The sequence below is a fragment of the Coregonus clupeaformis genome, chromosome 17 (assembly GCF_020615455.1).
Source record: "Coregonus clupeaformis isolate EN_2021a chromosome 17, ASM2061545v1, whole genome shotgun sequence".
In the NCBI taxonomy this organism is placed as follows: Eukaryota; Metazoa; Chordata; class Actinopteri; order Salmoniformes; family Salmonidae; genus Coregonus; species Coregonus clupeaformis.
Genome location: NC_059208.1, coordinates 63,610,001 through 63,629,177, shown reverse-complemented (window position 1 = coordinate 63,629,177; position 19,177 = coordinate 63,610,001). Strand labels below are relative to the sequence as shown.

Here is a 19,177-nt window from a genome sequence, read left to right as displayed (position 1 = left end):
ACCAACCTATCTTTAACTATCTCTTTATCTGACACACAGCCAATTGAACCATTATTCTGCATAAATACAGTGAGGGAATAAAGTATTTGATCCCCTGCTGATTTTGTACGTTTGCCCACTGACAAAGAAATGATCAGTCTATAATTTTAATGGTAGGTTTATTTGAACAGTAAGAGACAGAATAACAACAAAAAAATCCAGAAAAACGCATGTCAAAAATGTTATAAATTGATTTGCATTTTAATGAGGGAAATAAGTATTTGACCCCCTCTCAATCAGAAAGATTTCTGGCTCCCAGGTGTCTTTTATACAGGGAACGAGCTGAGATTAGGAGCACACTCTCCACCATGGCCAAGACCAAAGAGCTCTCCAAGGATGTTAGGGACAAGATTGTAGACCTACACAAGGCTGGAATGGGCTACAAGACCATCGCCAAGCAGCTTGGTGAGAAGGTGACAACAGTTGGTGCGATTATTCGCAAATGGAAGAAACACAAAATAACTGTAAATCTCCCTCGGCCTTGGGATCCATGCAAGATCTCACCTCGTGGAGCTGCAATGATCATGAGAACGGTGAGGAATCAGCCCAGAACTACACAGGAGGATCTTGTCAATGATCTCAAGGCAGCGGGGACCATAGTCACCAAGAAAACAATTGGTAACACACTACGCCGTGAAGGACTGAAATCCTGCAGCGCCTGCAAGGAAGCACATATACATGCCCGTCTGAAGTTTGCCAATGAACATCTGAATGATTCAGAGGAGAACTGGGTGAAAGTGTTGTGGTCAGATGAGACCAAAATGGAGCTCTTTGGCATCAACTCAACTCGCCGTGTTTGGAGGAGGAGGAATGCTGCCTATGACCCCAAGAACACCATCCCCACCGTCAAACACGGAGGTGGAAACATTATGCTTTGAGGGTGTTTTTCTGCTAAGAGTACAGGACAACTTCACCGCATCAAAGGGTCGATGGACGGGGCCATGTACCGTCAAATCTTGGGTGAGAACCTGCTTCCCTCAGCCAGGGCATTGAAAATTGGTCGTGGATGGGTATTCCAGCATGACAATGACCCAAAACACACGGCCAAGGCAACAAAGGAGTGGCTCAAGAAGAAGCACATTAAGGTCCTGGAGTGGCCTAGCCAGTCTCCAGGCCTTAATCTCATAGAAAATCTGTGGAGGGAGCTGAAGGTTCGAGTTGCCAAACGTCAGCCTCGAAACCTTAATGACTTGGAGAAGATCTGCAAAGAGGAGTGGAACAAAATCCCTCCTGAGATGTGTGCAAACCTGGTGGCCAACTACAAGAAACGTCTGACCTCTGTGATTGCCAACTAGGGTTTTTCCACCAAGTACTAAGTCATGTTTTGCAGAGGGGTCAAATACTTATTTCCCTCATTAAAATGCAAATACATTTATAACATTTTTGACATGCGTTTTTCTGGATTTTTTTGTTGTTATTCTGTCTCTCACTGTTCAAATAAACCTACCATTAAAATTATAGACTGATCATGTCTTTGTCAGTGGGCAAACATACAAAATCAACAGGGGATCAAATACTTTTTTCCCTCACTGTATGTAGGTGTACAGTTGTGGTCAAACGTTTTGAGAATGACACAAGTATTAGTCTTCACAAAGTTTGCTGCTTCAGTGTTTTTAGATATTTTTTGTCAGATGGTACTATGGTATACTGAAGTATAATTACAAGCATTCCATAAGTGTCAAAGGCTTTTATTGACAATTACATTAAGTTTATGCAAAGAGTCAATATTTGCAGTGTTGACCCTTATTTTTCAAGACCTCTGCAATCCGCCCTGGCATGCTGTCAACTAACTTCTGGGCCACATCCTGACTGATGGCAGCCCATTCTTGCATAATCAATGCTTGGAGTTTGTCAGAATTTGTGGGTTTTTGTTTTTCCACCCGCCTCTTGAGGATTGACCACAAGTTCTCAATGGGATTAAGGTCTGGGGAGTTTCCTGGCCATGGACCCAAAATGTCGATGTTTTGTTCCCCGAGCCACTTAGTTATCACTTTTGCCTTATGGCAAGGTGCTCCATCATGCTGGAAAAGGTATTGTTCGTCACCAAACTGTTCTTGGATGGTTGGGAAAAGTTGCTCTCGGAGGATGTGTTGGTACCATTCTTTATTCATGGCTGTATTCTTAGGCAAAATTGTGAGTGAGCCCACTCCCTTGTTAACGAGAGAATCATTGACATGATGTCAGCTGGTCCTTCTGTGGCAGGGCTGAAATGCAGTGGAAATGTTTTTTGGGGATTAAGTTCATTTTCATGGCAAAGAGGGATTTTGCAATTAATTGCAATTCATCTGATCACTCTTCATAACATTCTGGAGTATATGCAAATTGCCATCATAAAAACTGAGGCAGCAGACTTTGGGAAAATTAATATTTGTGTAATTCTCAAAACTTTTGACCACTACTGTAGATTACACATGACATCTCTATCAGCATGCGCTTGTTTTGGTCTCTGGGACATATGTTTTATTTTACTAGCTGTTATCAGTAGCACATCTGGGGCTCGCCGGATTCGAGTAGTTTGGTTTTTAAATAGATTACACAGTGAAGACAGTCCCTCATTAGAATGGGTTTCTACCTCCCACATTCGGATGTGCTTGCTGTGTCCTGGAAACAAGTAATGCTTTGGCAACGAAAGACAAATTGATTCCTGCACATTGCTGCCAAGTGCCAAGCCTAACTGCCACCCAGTAAACAAATTGGCAAATTGCTCCAACTCATCTTTGACAGTGTGGAGTATTGTTCCCCTCTTAAAACAGAATGTCTGCCAAACTGATCCAATTCATCTGCAGTCCTCCAACACTTGTGTTTATATATCCACACCATGGAAAGTCCGAGAAACAGGGTTTCTAAAGGTTTGTATCTTTAGATTGGAAGCTGCTCGACACTGTACTGTGTATCCCAAGTGAGAGGAATTCAGAGTGACACATAGAAAGGTTTCTGTTATAACCTCCTTCAGGAGTCAGTGAAAATAGAGCACAATTATGATCCAACCGAAAAAGCTCCTACTCCCGGTAGTCGATATATCATGAGGATCTTTCTTTATAAGCTGGTTTTTAAAAACAGAGGGCCCTGATATGGGGCCATATTGAGATATGGGGCCTTTACTGGCTCTCACTGGAAAGGCCCTGAGCCGAAACTCTTATCCCACAGAGAACACTGCTGCTCCAACTGGTCTAGCAGCCTGTCCACCGAGTCCTCCTTATTGTCCAGCTTCAGGTACCTGCGGGCACAGCCCAGGTCTAACCGGGGCCAGCTGCGGTGCCTCTGCTCCTCTACGGGTGTGAGCTCAGGGGGCTCCACACCTCCACCTCCACACCCAACCATGTTCACACACACCTCCACATGGGCTTGGGCTGCACTATCTGTGGGTCCCCCGGGCCGCATGACCCCTTCCTGTAGACTTATTACAGTCTGGGGCCTGTGAGGGCCGGGGTTAGTCCTGTAGCTAAGACTGTGGGAGCGCCTGGGCAGCATGGCTGTGACCTCCGACCTCTCCCAGTCATCCCCTCCCAGAGTGGACATGGAGCTGGCTGACACCAGGCAGTTGTTGAGTTTAAAGAGGTGAGCGGGCTGGGAGTCTGGGCTGGAGCCCCCTACCCCTGGCTCACCACCACCACCCCACCGCGTGTTGAAGTCCGTCTTGCTGGAGTTGCAGGAGTTGGAGTGGGAGGAGTGGAGGGAAGGGGTGGAGGCTGACTCCTGGTGGTGTAGAGCCTCTGTCTGTAAGGTGGCCTGCTGGTACGTACAGTCAGCTGCCCTGTCCTCCTCCCTGCTGTCTCTGGTCGTCTGCAGCAGGGGCTCTGAGCTGGCCAGCTGCTGCAGATAGAGGATGTTAAGGTGGGCGGCGGGCAGACTGCTCACCCACTGGTAGTGTCTGGCCATGGAGTTGGCTGCTGCCATGTCTGAGAGGTCGGCCGAGGGCACGGCCGCCGACACCGAGCAGATGACGCTCCGCATCTGGGCCAGCAGCATCTGGGTCTCCCTGTCGCGGTTCTCGTACAGCACCGTGTTGGCACAGATGAGGATGAACAGCCCCACGCCCATGATGACCGGTCCCAGGAGCTTCATCCTCTCACTGTGGATCAGACTGGCCGTGGTCAGGAGTCTCCAACCGGATGACTGGGGCTCAGAGACACCCCCACCTCCACCTCCTGCTGCCCCGTCCACAGAACCAGAGCCTTGTTGTCCAAGTCCAAGGAGCTGTGATGATCGGTGGGTCCGGTAGGGCCAGTACCCAGCCACTGCCAGGGCCGTGCCCACCACCACCACAATGACCCCCAGCACCAGGAAGGCTCCTGGCATGGAGCGGATCCGCAGCTTGCCTTGGATAAGGCCCTCCTTCTTCTTCCGGCCCCGCAGGCTGAAACCAGACATCCGTTGGTGTGGGGAGGGAGAGCTTGGCGTTGGGCCCCCTGGGGCCCCGGCCTTCTGGGTCTTCATGGTGCGGCTCGGTTCAGCGCCCTATCGGAACACTGTGGAAGGAGAGCAGGTTAATAGAAGAAGAGACTGCTGAAGTGGCTTCTACTTCCTGTATAGTCTTTCTACTGTGGTAGATATTGTTCACCTCGCTCCCCTTCTTTCTGCTATGTTTTGTTTCTCTTTTTAATGTAAAGTGTGTTGTGACTCCTGTTAAATGCACTTTAAATAAACTTGGGACTTGACACTGCCGAAGCTGCACTGTATCCTGTAAACAATGAGCTCCTTAGCCTTGTAGAGGATCATTATCATCTGTTCTGTTCTCACTTTCATACTGTGGATCCTTTGTTGCTCTATTGTTCTACTGTAAAAATAGCTTCTCAGGCTTTTGATGTGCGACATAACCAACTGTTTCCCTGTTGAAATACTTTGTTAAAAATGTTAAAAATGTTTTTATTTAAGAGAGAGATAATAAAGGTATTTCGTTAATGTTTTTATTTCTTTGGAGATAAAACAATTTTTTTTTTACCACGTTTTGCATACAGTAACTGCACTTTTTTTTTTCTATTTTAATCTTCACAGAAAATAATTAAAGTTAGATAACTATTTTTAACGAACCATTCCAAACCTTTCAGGTCGTTGGCGAGCTTGTAAATTCCAAAAGCTACAAACAAAACCTGGGGAAACACTCTCTCACGTGGCGTTCTACTTGAGTGCCCACATGACCACAAACAAGGTGAAACAGCTTCAAACGCTTTACCTGCAATTAAGCTGCTAAGCAACAACCTTTTAAAACCTTGTGTCTCTAGTACCAAGCTGATAACATAACACTCAAAACACATGAAAGTCAAGTAAATCTTTAAAAACTTTGATTGTCCCGTTCATTGAAGTAAAAATCTTCTGCATCCCAAATGGCACCCTATTCCCTACAGAGTGCACTTCTTTTAGCCAGAGCCCTGTATAGCGAATAGAGAGCAATAGTAATGGTGTCTTTTTGTAGGCACTAACTCCTCCATGGTTCATTGGACAAAGCCTATGGGGAAATTAATGGAGTTTTTGTAGGGTTTTTGGATAAACACCTAAAAAAAAAAGTCTGTGGTAAACACAGGCTTAGGAGATCTTATACGTTTCGTTCTATGAGATCGTCTTCATCAGCTAACGTCACCATTTTGTGAATTTTGAAGCATTTTTGTCATAAAAAAAAAAAGCACATAAAGCAGATAAAGGCTTCATAATTCATAAAGGTAATGTTAACTGACTGATATTACCTCAGAACAAAAACGTTTAAGATCTCCTAAGCCTGTGTTAACCTCAGACCTTATTTTCGATGTTTATCCCAAAACCCTATTCTTTCCTCGTTCATTGTCCCCATAGGAATGGCTAAACAAGCAGACTATAGGGTGCCATTTGGGCGCAGCCTCGTTCTGGTCAGATAACACCAAGAAAAACAGCAACGCTGTACTTAAATAGTGGAACTGGCACATGATGAAGGCATGTCTTATCCACTGTTTGGTAAATATTCATACACAGAGACAGATGGGGGCCACAGGCCACATCCTTTGGCTTGAGTTTATCAAAAGCCCCTTTAGATATGGTTTAGAATGAACGATGAAACACGGCCCAGCTTCATGGGCTCCGTACTGGTCTCCCAAAAGGACTTCTTTATTCATAAACTGTAAATGAAATGGCAGCGTCTGGTAGCAGCAGTTGTGGTGTTTGTGTAGCATGAACGTATACAGTTGAAGTCGGAAGTTTACATACACCTTAGCCAAATGCATTTAAACTTAGTTTTTCACAATTACTGACATTTAATCCTAGTAATAATTCCCTGTCTTAGGTCAGTTAGGATCACCACTTTATTTTAAGAATGTGAAATGTCAGAATAATAGTAGAGAGAATGATTTATTTAAACTTTTATTTATTTCATCACATTCCCAGTGGGTCAGAAGTTTACATACACTCAATTAGTATTTGGTAGCATTGCCTTTAAATTGTTTAAATTGGGTCAAACGTTTAGGGTAGCCTTCCACAAGCTTCCCACAATAAGTTGGGTGAATTTTGGCCCATTCCTCCTGACAGAGCTGGTGTAACTGATTCAGGTTTGTAGGCCTCCTTGCTCGCACACACTTTTTCAGTTCTGCCCACACATTTTCTATAGGATTGAGGTCAGGGCTTTGTGATGGCCACTCCAATACCTTGACTTTGTTGTCCTTAAGCCATTTTGCCACAACTAAGGAAGTATGCTTGGGGTCATTGTTCATTTGGAAGACCCATTTGTGAACAAGCTTTAACTTCCTGACTGATGTCTTGAGATGTTGCTTCAATATATCCACATCATTTTCCTTCCTCATGATGCCATCTATTTTGTGAAGTGCACCAGACCCTCCTGCAGCAAAGCACCCCCACAGCATGATGCTGCCACCCCCGTGCTTCACGGTTGGGATGGTGTTCTTCGGCTTGCAAGCAACCCCGTTTTTCCTCCAAACATAACGATGGTCATTATGGCCAAACAGTTCTATTTTTGTTTCATCAGACCAGAGGACATTTTTCCAAAAAGTACGATATTTGTCCCCATGTGCAGTTGCAAACCATAGTTTGGCTTTTTTATGGCGGTTTTGGAGCAGTGGCTTCTTCCTTGCTGAGCGGCCTTTCAGGTTATGTCGATTTAGGATTCGTTTTACTGTGGATATAGATACTTTTGTACCTGTTTCTTCCAGCATCTTCATAAGGTCCTTTGCTGTTGTTCTGGGATTGATTTGCACTTTTCGCACCAAAGTACGTTCATCTCTAGGAGACAGAACGCGTCTCCTTCCTGAGCGGTATGACGGCTGCGTGGTCCCATGGTGTTTATACTTGCATACTATTGTTTGTACAGATGAACGTGGTACCTTCAGGCGTTTGGAAATTGCTCCCAAAGATGAACCAGACTTGTGGAGGTCTACCATTTTTTTTCTGAGGTCTTGGTTGACTTCTTTTGATTTTCCCATGATGTCAAGCAAAGAGCCACTGAGTTTGAAGGTAGGCCTTGAAATACATCCACAGGTACACCTCCAATTGACTCAAATGATGTAAATTAGCCTATCAGAAGCTTCTAAAGCCATAACATAATTTTCTGGAATTTTCCAAGCTGTTTAAATGCACGGTCAACTTAGTGTATGTAAACTTCTGACCCACTCTGGCAGGAGTCTCAGTGAATTATAAGTGAAATAATCTGTCTGTAAACAATTGTTGGAAAAATTACTTGTGTCATGCACAAAGTAGATGTCCTAACCGACTTGCCAAAACTATAGTTTGTTAACATGAAATTTGTGGAGTGGTTGAAAAATGAGTTTTATTGACTCCAACCTAAGTGTATGTAAACTTCCGACTTCGACTGTATGTGTGTGTGTGTGTGTGTTTGTCTGTGTATGTCCAGTTCAAGGGTTCAGCAGTCTGATGGGTTGTAGATAGAAACTGTCTCTGAGCCTGTTGGTATCAGACCTCTGACAGTAAGGGAGAGAACAGCTCATGGCTTGGATGTGCGGGGTCCTTGATGATGCTGCTGGCCTTCCTCAGGCACTGTTTCTAGTAGATATCCTGGATGGGTGGGAGCACGGTCCCAGTGATGTCCTGGATGGGTGGGAACACCGGTCCCGGTGATGTCCTGGATGGGTGGGAGCACCGGTCCCGGTGATGTACTGGGCCGTCTTCACCACCCACTGGAGGGCCTTGCAGTCGTGGAAGGAGCAATTCCCATACCAGGCCATGATTCAACCTGTCAGGATGCTCTCGATGGTGCAGTGGTAGTATTTGTAGAGGACCCGGGGCGGCATGCCGAATTTCTTCAGCCGCCTTAGGAAGTAGAGACGCTGTTGCGACCTGTTGACAAGAGTGGTGGTGTTGGTGGTCCATGACAAGTCCTCAGTGAAGTGGACGCCGAGGAACTTAAAACTCGTGACTCTCTCTACTGCAGTCCAGTTGAAAATGGATCGGGGCATGTTCCCTCCTCTGCTTCCTGAAGTCAACAATCAACTCCTTTGTTTTGCTGAAGTTGAGGGAGAGATTTTTGTCATGACACCACAATGCCAGTTCACTTACCTCCTCCCTATAGGCTGACTCATTGTTGTTGGTTATCAGGTCTACAATGTGGCGTCATCAGCAAACTTGATGATGGAGTTGGTGTCATGCAAAGCCACGCAGTCGTGGGTGAACAGGGACTACAGCAGAGGACTGAGGACACACCCCTGGGGGGCCCCTGAGTTAAGAGTCAGTGTGGAGGAGGTGTTGTTTCCCATCCTCACAGCAAATGGTCTGCCCGTCAGGAAGTCCAGGATCCAGTTGCAGAGGGTGGTGTCCAGACCCAGGGCTCTGAGCTTGGTGTTGAGCTTGAAGGGAACAATAGTGTTGAATGCTGAACTGTAGTCAATGAAGAGCATTCTCACATACAGAAATCTTGCTTGTTTGTAGGTGACCAAATACTTATTTTCCACCATAATTTGCAAATAAATTAATTAAAAATCCTACAATGTGATTTTCTAGATTTTTTTTTCTCATTTTGTCTGTCATAGTTGACGTGTACCTATGATGAAAATTACAGGCCTCTCTCATCTTTTTAAGTGGGAGAACTTGCACAATTGGTGGCTGACTAAATACTTGTTTTCCCCACTGTAGGTGTTCCTCTTGTCCAGATGTGCTAGGGCCGTGTGAATAGAGATGGAAATGGCATCATCTGTGGATCTGTTGGTGAGGAAGGCACATTGGAGTGGGTCCAGTGTGCCTGGCATGCTGACCTTGATGTGGTCCGTGACCAGACTCTCGAAGCACTTCATGATGACTGAGGTGAGCGTGACGAGGCAATAGTCATTTGGGCGTGTCATCTTGTTTTTCTTGGGCACTGGAACAATGGTAGTCTCCTTAAAGCAGGTGGGGACTACAGTCTGGGACAGATTGAAGATGTCCGAGAAGATGCCCGCCAGCTGGTCAGCACACACTCTGAGGACGCAGCCAGGGAAGCCATTTGGCCGGCGGCTTTGTGAGTATTCACTCTTTTGAGAGTTTTCCTCACGTCAGCCTCGGAGAGCGAAAACACCTGGACATCCGGAGTAGCGAGAGTCTTTGTTGAGGGCTCGGTATTGTCTGCATGGAAGCGAGCATAGAATGTGTTAAGCTGGTCTGGGAGGGAGGCTTCGGTGGGCAGCGCACAGCTGGATTTGCCTTTGTGGTCTGTACTCCAAAGAAAGAGAGGAAATTAAGGTGACTTTTTGCACTGCTTTTAAAGTGTCTCATTGTCTGAACTACATAACCCCCAACCTCAGTCATCACTGATTTGAAGAGAGAGTCAGTGGAATGCTCGCGAGTGGAATCTGGAATTTGGAATGTAAATGTATTCAACTAAACATTTGAACGCCTGGCCACAACGCCCCTGGCCACCATGCTTCTGGTCACCATGCCCCTGGCCATCATTTCCCTGGCCACCATGCTCCTGGCCACCATGCCACTGGCCATCATTCCCTGGCTGCCATGCTCCTGGCCGCCATTCCCCTGGCTGCCATGCTACTGGCCACCATTCCCCTGGCCACCATGCCACTGACCACCATTCCCCTGGCCACCATGCCCCTGGCCATCATTCCGCTGGCCACCATTCCCCTGGCCACCATTCCCCTGGCCACCATGCCACTGACCACCATTCCCCTGGCCACCATTCCCCTGGCCACCATGCCACTGACCACCATTCCCCTGGCCACCATTCCCCTGGCCACCATGCCACTGACCACCATTCCCCTGGCCACCATTCCCCTGGCCACCATTCCCCTGGCCACCATGCCACTGACCACCATTCCCCTGGCCACAATGCCACTGGCCACCATGCCCCTGGCCACCATGCCACTGGCCACCATGCCCCTCTGATGTATTCTCTGGGTTTGAAGAACTTTGAGAAGAGAAAAACTAACAAACCGTCCCCCAGAACTGTGCAGCCGTTTTCATTGACCTGGCCAAGGCTTTCGACTCTGTCAACCACCGCATTCTTATTGGCAGACTAAATAGCCTTGGTTTCTCAAATGACTGCCTCGCCTGGTTCACCAACTACTTCTCAGATAGAGTTCAATGTGTCAAATCGGAGGGCCTGTTGTCTGGACCTATGGCAGTCTCTATGGGGGTGCCACATGGTTCAATTCTTGGGCCGACACTTTTCTCTGTGTGTATCAATGACGTCGCTCTTGCTGCTGGTGACTCTCAGATCCACCTCTACGCAGACGACACCATTTTGTATACATCTGGCCCTTCATTGGACACTGTGTTAACAAACCTCCAAACGAGCTTCAATTCCATACAACACTCCTTCAGTAGCCTCCAACTGCTCTTAAACACTAGTAAAACTAAATGCATGCTCTTCAACCGAACGCTGCTTGCACCCGCCCACCCGACTAGAATCACTACTCTAGACGGGTCTGACCTAGAGTATGTGGACAACTACAAATATCTAGGTGTCTGGTTAGACTGTAAACTCTCCTTCCAGACTCACATTAAGAATCTCCAATCCAAAGTTAAATCTAGAATCGGTTTCCTATTTCGCAACAAAGCCTCCTTCACTCATGCTGCCAAACATGCCCTCGTAAAACTGACTATCCTACCGATCCTTGACTTCGGCGATGTCATTTACAAAATAGCCTCCAACACTCTACTCAGCAAATTGGATGTTGTCTATCACAGTGCCATCCGTTTTGTCTCCAAAGCCCCATATAATACCCACCACTGTGACCTGTACGCTCTTGTTGGCTGGTCCTCACTACATATTCGTCGCCAAACCCACTGGCTCCAGGCCATCTATAAATCACTGCTAGGCAAATCCCCGCCTTATCTTAGCTCATTGGTCACCATAGCAACACCCACCCGTAGTCTGCGCTCCAGCGGGTATATCTCACTGGTCATCCCCAAAGCCAACACCTCCTTTGGCCGCAATTCCTTCCAGTTCTCTGCTGCCAATGACTGGAACAAATTGCAAAAATCTCTGAAGCTGGAGACACTTATCTCCCTCACTAACTTTAAGCATCAGTTGTCAGAGCACCTTACCGATCACTGCACCTGTACACAGCCCATCTGAAATTAGCCCGCCCAACTACCTCATCCCTATATTGTTATTTATTTTGCTCATTTGTACCCCAGTATCTCTATTTGCACATCATCTCTTGCACATCATTCCAGTGTTATTACTAAATTGTAATTATTTTGCACTATAGCCTATTTTATTGCCTTACCTCCATAACTTGCTAAATTTGCACACTGTATATTATATGTATTTCTGTTGTATTTTTGACTTTGTTTTGTTTTACCCCATATGTAACTCTGTGTTGTTGTTTTTATCGCACTGCTTTGCTTTATCTTGGCCAGGTCGCAGTTGTAAATGAGAACTTGTTCTCAACTGGTTTACCTGGTTAAATAAAGGTGAAATAAAAAATAAAATAAAAAGAAGAGGAACGACTAGATGTGTCCAATTCAACTGGTCTGAAATAACAAACTGTACTCTGGCAGGAGTCTCAGAGCCAGGGTCCTCTCTACTCTCAGAGCCAGGGTCCTCTCTACTCTCAGAGCCAGGGTCCTCTCTACTCTCAGCCAGGGTACTCTCTACTCTCAGAGCCAGGGTCCTCTCTCCTCTCAGAGCCAGGGTCCTCTCTACTCTCAGAGCCAGGGTACTCTCTACTCTCAGAGCCAGGGTCCTCTCTACTCTCAGAGCCAGGGTCCTCTCTACTCTCAGCCAGGGTCCTCTCTACTCTCAGAGCCAGGGTCCTCTCTACTCTCAGAGCCAGGGTCCTCTCTACTCTCAGCCTGGGTCCTCTCTACTCTCAGCCAGGGTCCTCTCTACTCTCAGCCAGGGTCCTCTCTACTCTCAGCCAGGGTCCTCTCTACTCTCAGAGCCAGGGTCCTCTCTACTCTCAGCCAGGGTCCTCTCTACTCTCAGAGCCAGGGTCCTCTCTACTCTCAGAGCCAGGGGTCCTCTCTACTCTCAGAGCCAGGGTCCTCTCTACTCTCAGAGCCAGTGTCCTCTCTACTCTCAGAGCCAGGGTCCTCTCTACTCTCAGAGCCAGGGTCCTCTCTACTCTCAGCCAGGGTCCTCTCTACTCTCAGAGCCAGGGTCCTCTCTACTCTCAGAGCCAGGGTCCTCTCTACTCTCAGCCAGGGTCCTCTCTACTCTCAGAGCCAGGGTCCTCTCTACTCTCAGAGCCAGGGTCCTCTCTACTCTCAGCCAGGGTCCTCTCTACTCTCAGCCAGGGTCCTCTCTACTCTCAGCCAGGGTCCTCTCTACTCTCAGCCAGGGTCCTCTCTACTCTCAGAGCCAGGGTCCTCTCTACTCTCAGCCAGGGTCCTCTCTACTCTCAGAGCGAGGGTCCTCTCTACTCTCAGAGCCAGGGTCCTCTCTACTATCAGAGCCAGGGTCCTCTCTACTCTCAGAGCCAGGGTCCTCTCTACTCTCAGAGCCAGGGTCCTCTCTACTCTCAGAGCCAGGGTCCTCTCTACTCTCAGAGCCAGGGTCCTCTCTACTCTCAGAGCCAGGGTCCTCTCTACTCTCAGAGCCAGGGTCCTCTCTACTCTCAGCCTGGGTCCTCTCTACTCTCAGCCAGGGTCCTCTCTACTCTCAGCCAGGGTCCTCTCTACTCTCAGCCAGGGTCCTCTCTACTCTCAGAGCCAGGGTCCTCTCTACTCTCAGCCAGGGTCCTCTCTACTCTCAGAGCCAGGGTCCTCTCTACTCTCAGAGCCAGGGTCCTCTCTACTCTCAGAGCCAGGGTCCTCTCTACTCTCAGAGCCAGTGTCCTCTCTACTCTCAGAGCCAGGGTCCTCTCTACTCTCAGAGCCAGGGTCCTCTCTACTCTCAGCCAGGGTCCTCTCTACTCTCAGAGCCAGGGTCCTCTCTACTCTCAGAGCCAGGGTCCTCTCTACTCTCAGCCAGGGTCCTCTCTACTCTCAGAGCCAGGGTCCTCTCTACTCTCAGAGCCAGGGTCCTCTCTACTCTCAGCCAGGGTCCTCTCTACTCTCAGCCAGGGTCCTCTCTACTCTCAGCCAGGGTCCTCTCTACTCTCAGCCAGGGTCCTCTCTACTCTCAGAGCCAGGGTCCTCTCTACTCTCAGCCAGGGTCCTCTCTACTCTCAGAGCCAGGGTCCTCTCTCCTCTCAGAGCCAGGGTCCTCTCTACTATCAGAGCCAGGGTCCTCTCTACTCTCAGAGCCAGGGTCCTCTCTACTCTCAGAGCCAGGGTCCTCTCTACTCTCAGAGCCAGGGTCCTCTCTACTCTCAGAGCCAGGGTCCTCTCTCCTCTCAGAGCCAGGGTCCTCTCTACTCTCAGAGCCAGGGTCCTCTCTACTTTCAGAGCCAGGGTCCTCTCTACTCTCAGAGCCAGGGTCCTCTCTCCTCTCAGAGCCAGGGTACTCTCTACTCTCAGAGCCAGGGTCCTCTCTACTCTCAGAGCCAGGGTCCTCTCTACTCTCAGAGCCAGGGTCCTCTCTACTCTCAGAGCCAGGGTCCTCTCTCCTCTCAGAGCCAGGGTACTCTCTACTCTCAGAGCCAGGGTCCTCTCTACTCTCAGAGCCAGGGTCCTCTCTCCTCTCAGAGCCAGGGTCCTCTCTACTCTCAGAGCCAGGGTCCTCTCTACTCTCAGAGCCAGGGTACTCTACTCTCAGAGCCAGGGTCCTCTCTACTCTCAGAGCGAGGGTACTCTCTACTCTGGCAGGAGTCTCAGAGCGAGGGTACTCTCTACTGTGGCATGTAATTTACAACACTACTTTGAATCCCGTCCTGATTTGGTTTGGCTTATTTGACCTCAATGGAGATGCAGGGCTGGTTTAGACAGCCACTGTGTCCCAAATGGCACCTCATTCCCTATGCTCTGGTCAAAAGTAGTGCACTATAAAGTGAATAGGGTACCATTTGGGACACAAGAGAGCAATTCAGTTCAGTCAAAGAGATGTTGATCAATTAAGGCCCTGTACACACTCGGGTTGTACAACTGATGCATTTGACTCAATGGTTATGATACAACAGAGACTTTGCATGAACCAAGATGTCTACACAATCATTGTTTCCACAATGTTTGTGTAGGGCCTAATCATTTTTGTGCAGAAAAACTCACAAGCATTGTGTCAAATGGGTTGTACTTGTGTCCAGACCAGAGGGTTGTAGGTTTGAATGCCTTCTGAGTGATCTGGATAGTTAAAGTTGCACTATGCAGAAATCGCTCCGCCATTTCCTGGTTGCAAAAATTCAAATAGTTCGCCTAATTCCAGTTGATGTGACAAAACAAGCAATATTGTAAATAATCATTGTTCCATCTAAACCACTGTGAAATATTTTTTCCATACCAAAAATATTGTATTTTAGCTGTTTGAAGCTGGTGTACAAAACCGAAAGTAAAAGACGCAAGAGCTAAACTTAAGAATGGGAAGCATAGAATTTATTTTCTTTTTGTACCTTTATTTAACTAGGCAAGTCAGTTAAGAACAAATTCTTATTTATAATGACGGCCTACCCCGGCCAAACCCAGACGACGCTGGGCCAATTGTGCGCCGCCCTATGGGGACTCCCAATCACTGCCGGATTGTGATACGGGGTCTGTAGTGACGCCTCTAGCGCTGAGATGCAGTGCCTTAGACCGCTGCGTCACTCGGGAGCCCAATTTCTCGGGAGAAATAGAGCACATAGAATAGCTGTACCACTTCTTAGACTTGCTTTCAATGAGAATGACAGATCTATAACTAACATTTCTATGTGCATTTGGTCTGGTCGCCCACAAGGTTACTTATTGCAGCTTTAAAAGCTGCTGATACTGAATTACCTCAGCTATCGGCCGAATGAAAGCATTACAGCATGTACTGCTGATAAATTGATCTGAGAATAGTTGCCTGGCTGCCAGGACCAAGAACATTCCCTCTAGATGGCTGGCTGCCTGGAGCAAGAACATTCCCTCTAGATGGCTGGCTGCCTGGAGCAAGAACATTCCCTCTAGATGGCTGGCTGCCAGGAGCAAGAACATTCCCTCTAGATGCCTGGCTGCCAGGAGCAAGAACATTCCCTCTAGATGCCTGGCTGCCAGGAGCAAGAACATTCCCTCTAGATGCCTGGCTGCCAGGAGCAAGAACATTCCCTCTAGATGCCTGGCTGCCAGGAGCAAGAACATTCCCTCTAGATGCCTGGCTGCCAGCAGCAAGAACATTCCCTCTAGTTGGCTGGCTACCTGGAGCAAGAACATTCCCTCTAGATGGCTGGCTGCCTGGAGCAAGAACATTCCCTCTAGATGCCTGGCTGCCAGGACCAAGAACATTCCCTCTAGATGGCTGGCTGCCAGGAGCAAGAACATTCCCTCTAGATGCCTGGCTGCCAGCAGCAAGAACATTCCCTCTAGATGGCTGGCTGCCAGGAGCAAGAACATTCCCTCTAGATGGCTGGCTGCCAGGAGCAAGAACATTCCCTCTAGATGGCTGGCTGCCAGGAGCAAGAACATTCCCTCTAGATGGCTGGCTGCCAGGAGCAAGAACATTCCCTCTAGATGCCTGGCTGCCAGGAGCAAGAACATTCCCTCTAGATGCCTGGCTGCCAGCAGCAAGAACATTCCCTCTAGTTGGCTGGCTACCTGGAGCAAGAACATTCCCTCTAGATGGCTGGCTGCCTGGAGCAAGAACATTCCCTCTAGATGCCTGGCTGCCAGGACCAAGAACATTCCCTCTAGATGGCTGGCTGCCAGGAGCAAGAACATTCCCTCTAGATGCCTGGCTGCCAGCAGCAAGAACATTCCCTCTAGATGGCTGGCTGCCAGGAGCAAGAACATTCCCTCTAGATGGCTGGCTGCCAGGAGCAAGAACATTCCCTCTAGATGGCTGGCTGCCAGGAGCAAGAACTATCCCTATGCTCATATGTCCACTGATCATAAATGAGTGAGGCAAACCAGACCTCACCTTTCATTAGCTAGCTGTTTTTCCCACTCTGACTTTTAATGAGTCAGGAATAAGCAGTACCACATAACAGTGGAATAAGATCAATCTTTTGTTTGAATTCTGTAAGAAATATATGAAGTTATATAAGTATTAGCTAAAGTGCCTTTGGTCCCAAGACAGCCTCTTATAGCAGGGAGAGAATGAGACCGAACCTTTGACAGTCCACTCTCAAAATGCAAGTCACTTGACAGTTTCTGCGTTTTTACTGTTTTACTTAGGGCAATATTCTTCTTCTGAATCCTGTTCCTAGACATGTATGACGCACGGCAAATATTTATTTTGATGATTGCCAAGATCATTGCCTATGCAAAAGAGGTCCACATACTATGTAGGAGTAGAGCCATGCGTCGTGCTTTCAATATCTTTCTGTTATTATATATATATATATATATATATATATATTTTTAAATCTACACTGATTAGCATACAACTATTGCGTGCAAAACGCTATTATGCGCACTCCAAATTAACTATATCATATTCGACTACTTTATCAATTATCTGTATAATAAATGGAGTATAATATCCCACCTTGAAGACCCATATTGGGAAAATTCTACAGATATCCAAACCCCCTCGCAAATAACGGTTCTATATCGGTCGCGTCATAGCAGCCTACGGCGGGGGAAAACGATGGAGTGTTGTTACATTCCTTCGGTACATACTGTTTATACATTGCCTAGTCTCATCATATTTTCATTTCCTCTAAATACAGCTCAAATCTCCCAAATAACCTACAGTTGAAATAGGCTAATAGGTGAGTGGAAACCAGACAGAGACAGCTTCACTGATTGTCCTGAACTTCAGTAGATGCGCGGTGCCAAAATATAATCTCTCTCTTCTGTCCTACCAGAAAAGGCTACAATGTTTCAACGTGAATTGTCTGAAGTTGGCGCTCTCCTACAAAGATTCCGCAACACTGTAACAACAATCTTTCTATAACCGGTTGATAGCCTACTTTTGAATGTTTATACCGGGGAAAGTTATAGCCTACTTGCCTTTGATGCAGAATTCTTCGGTTCTATTCATTGTCCCCCGACACATATTGATACAGTATCGTTTGGTTTGTTCTGTCATGTAGCCTTAAAATCTTGTCGGTGAAGCAATTTAATTTGCCTATAATTTTAATCCCAAACCGAAGGATCAAGGATGCGTGTGGTTCTGCTGTTCGCCGTCTCCTATGAGCTCGATCTCTTTATTCAATACGTTTCTGGTTCGTTACTGGGGGGAAAAGACGCATTTTCAAAAGCATTAGGCAAAAATGACGCTACATGTGCCGCCCCCCTCACAAAACTGGCCGAACCTTCCCACTGCTACTTTCCTTGGCGCTTCCATTCCTTCAAGAGCAGTGATACTATGCGCACTGCACGTTCATGGAAATGGAGCAGGCCACTGTTGCAGGATTATTCCATATGCGCACTGTTGTCTGACTTGACCGACGACCATAATCGTAGCCAACCCTTAGAAGTGGTCTAAAACATATTTTAATATGGAAGGCTAAACTCATTTATAACGTACACTTATAAACAATCTCAGAACTATTCCCATGCTTTTAGTGACATGAAACACCATTAATGGCCTCCACCTAGATAAAATCACTGTAGACTTTTAAATATAATTAATTGGTGGTCAAGTTGTGGTGCCTGGTAACTCTATCAGATAAATATGCCAATGTAATATGGCCCTACTACTCACTGTAATGAGCTTTAATTGCTGCAATTGCTGCGAGTTAATTGTGATAATTAAAACCAAAACATTGGAAGGGAATACATTTTATTCCCATGGTTACTCATCGCTAATTAACATTGACAGTGAGGGCATTTCTGAATACAGGACTGTCAAATTAGTACTGCCATCTTGTGGCTAAACAGGGGCACATACCCCAAACCTTTATGGTCAACAACAGAGCCACACTGTGGAGGTGTCATAATACCCATAAAACCTAGCGGTCAAACAGGGAAATGGTTCCGATCGTTTTTCCACCATTCATTTTCCCCCATAGAGGATTTTAGAAACAGTTAAAATAAGGGCTGTTTCGCGTAGGCTTACCCTGGCGTGACGTTTTGATAACCATGTAAATCTCTCAGACAAGGTGACTTATCAATATATTGGTCTCTATTTACTCAGATTTGAAAATGCTATTTAACATGAAAGTAGACATGATTAACTACAAATCCCTGCGCGTCATCTCTAGCTGACACCTTTGCTAACAGGTATTGTGTCAATTTAAAACTTGCACAAGACAGTCCACAGAATTGTCCATTTAAAGAAATGTAGCCAATTTATTCATTAATACATTTAGCTAACATTAGATAGCTAAGAGATACTTACTTTTGCCTCGATTAGGCAGTATCATCCAGATAATGGCATTTATACACTGCTCAAAAAAATAAAGGGAACACTTAAACAACACAATGTAACTCCAAGTCAATCACACTTCTGTGAAATCAAACTGTCCACTTAGGAAGCAACACTGATTGACAATAAATGTCACATGCTGTTGTGCAAATGGAATAGACAACAGGTGGAAATTATAGGCAATTAGCAAGACACCCCCAATAAAGGACTGGTTTTGCAGGTGGTGACCACAGACCACTTCTCAGTTCCTATGCTTCCTGGCTGATGTTTTGGTCACTTTTGAATGCTGGCGGTGCTTTCACTCTAGTGGTAGCATGAGACGGAGTCTACAACCCACACAAGTGGCTCAGGTAGTGCAGCTCATCCAGGCGAGCTGTGGCAAGAAGGTTTGCTGTGTCTGTCAGCGTAGTG

General features: G+C 46.8%; 1 protein-coding gene across 1 annotated transcript; it reads right to left on the bottom strand.

Moving 5' to 3' along the window:
- Window positions 1–2,362: 2,362 nt before the first annotated feature.
- LOC121586795 (transmembrane protein 200A) lies at window positions 2,363–17,756 on the bottom strand. Its single transcript, XM_041903789.1, has 2 exons — window positions 17,407–17,756; window positions 2,363–4,508 (listed from the first exon to the last, which is right to left on the bottom strand). Exon 2 carries the CDS (start codon window positions 4,474–4,476, stop codon window positions 3,148–3,150), a length of 1,329 nt encoding a protein of 442 aa, XP_041759723.1. The 5' UTR covers window positions 4,477–4,508; window positions 17,407–17,756; the 3' UTR covers window positions 2,363–3,147.
- Between the last annotated feature and the right edge of the window lie 1,421 nt (window positions 17,757–19,177).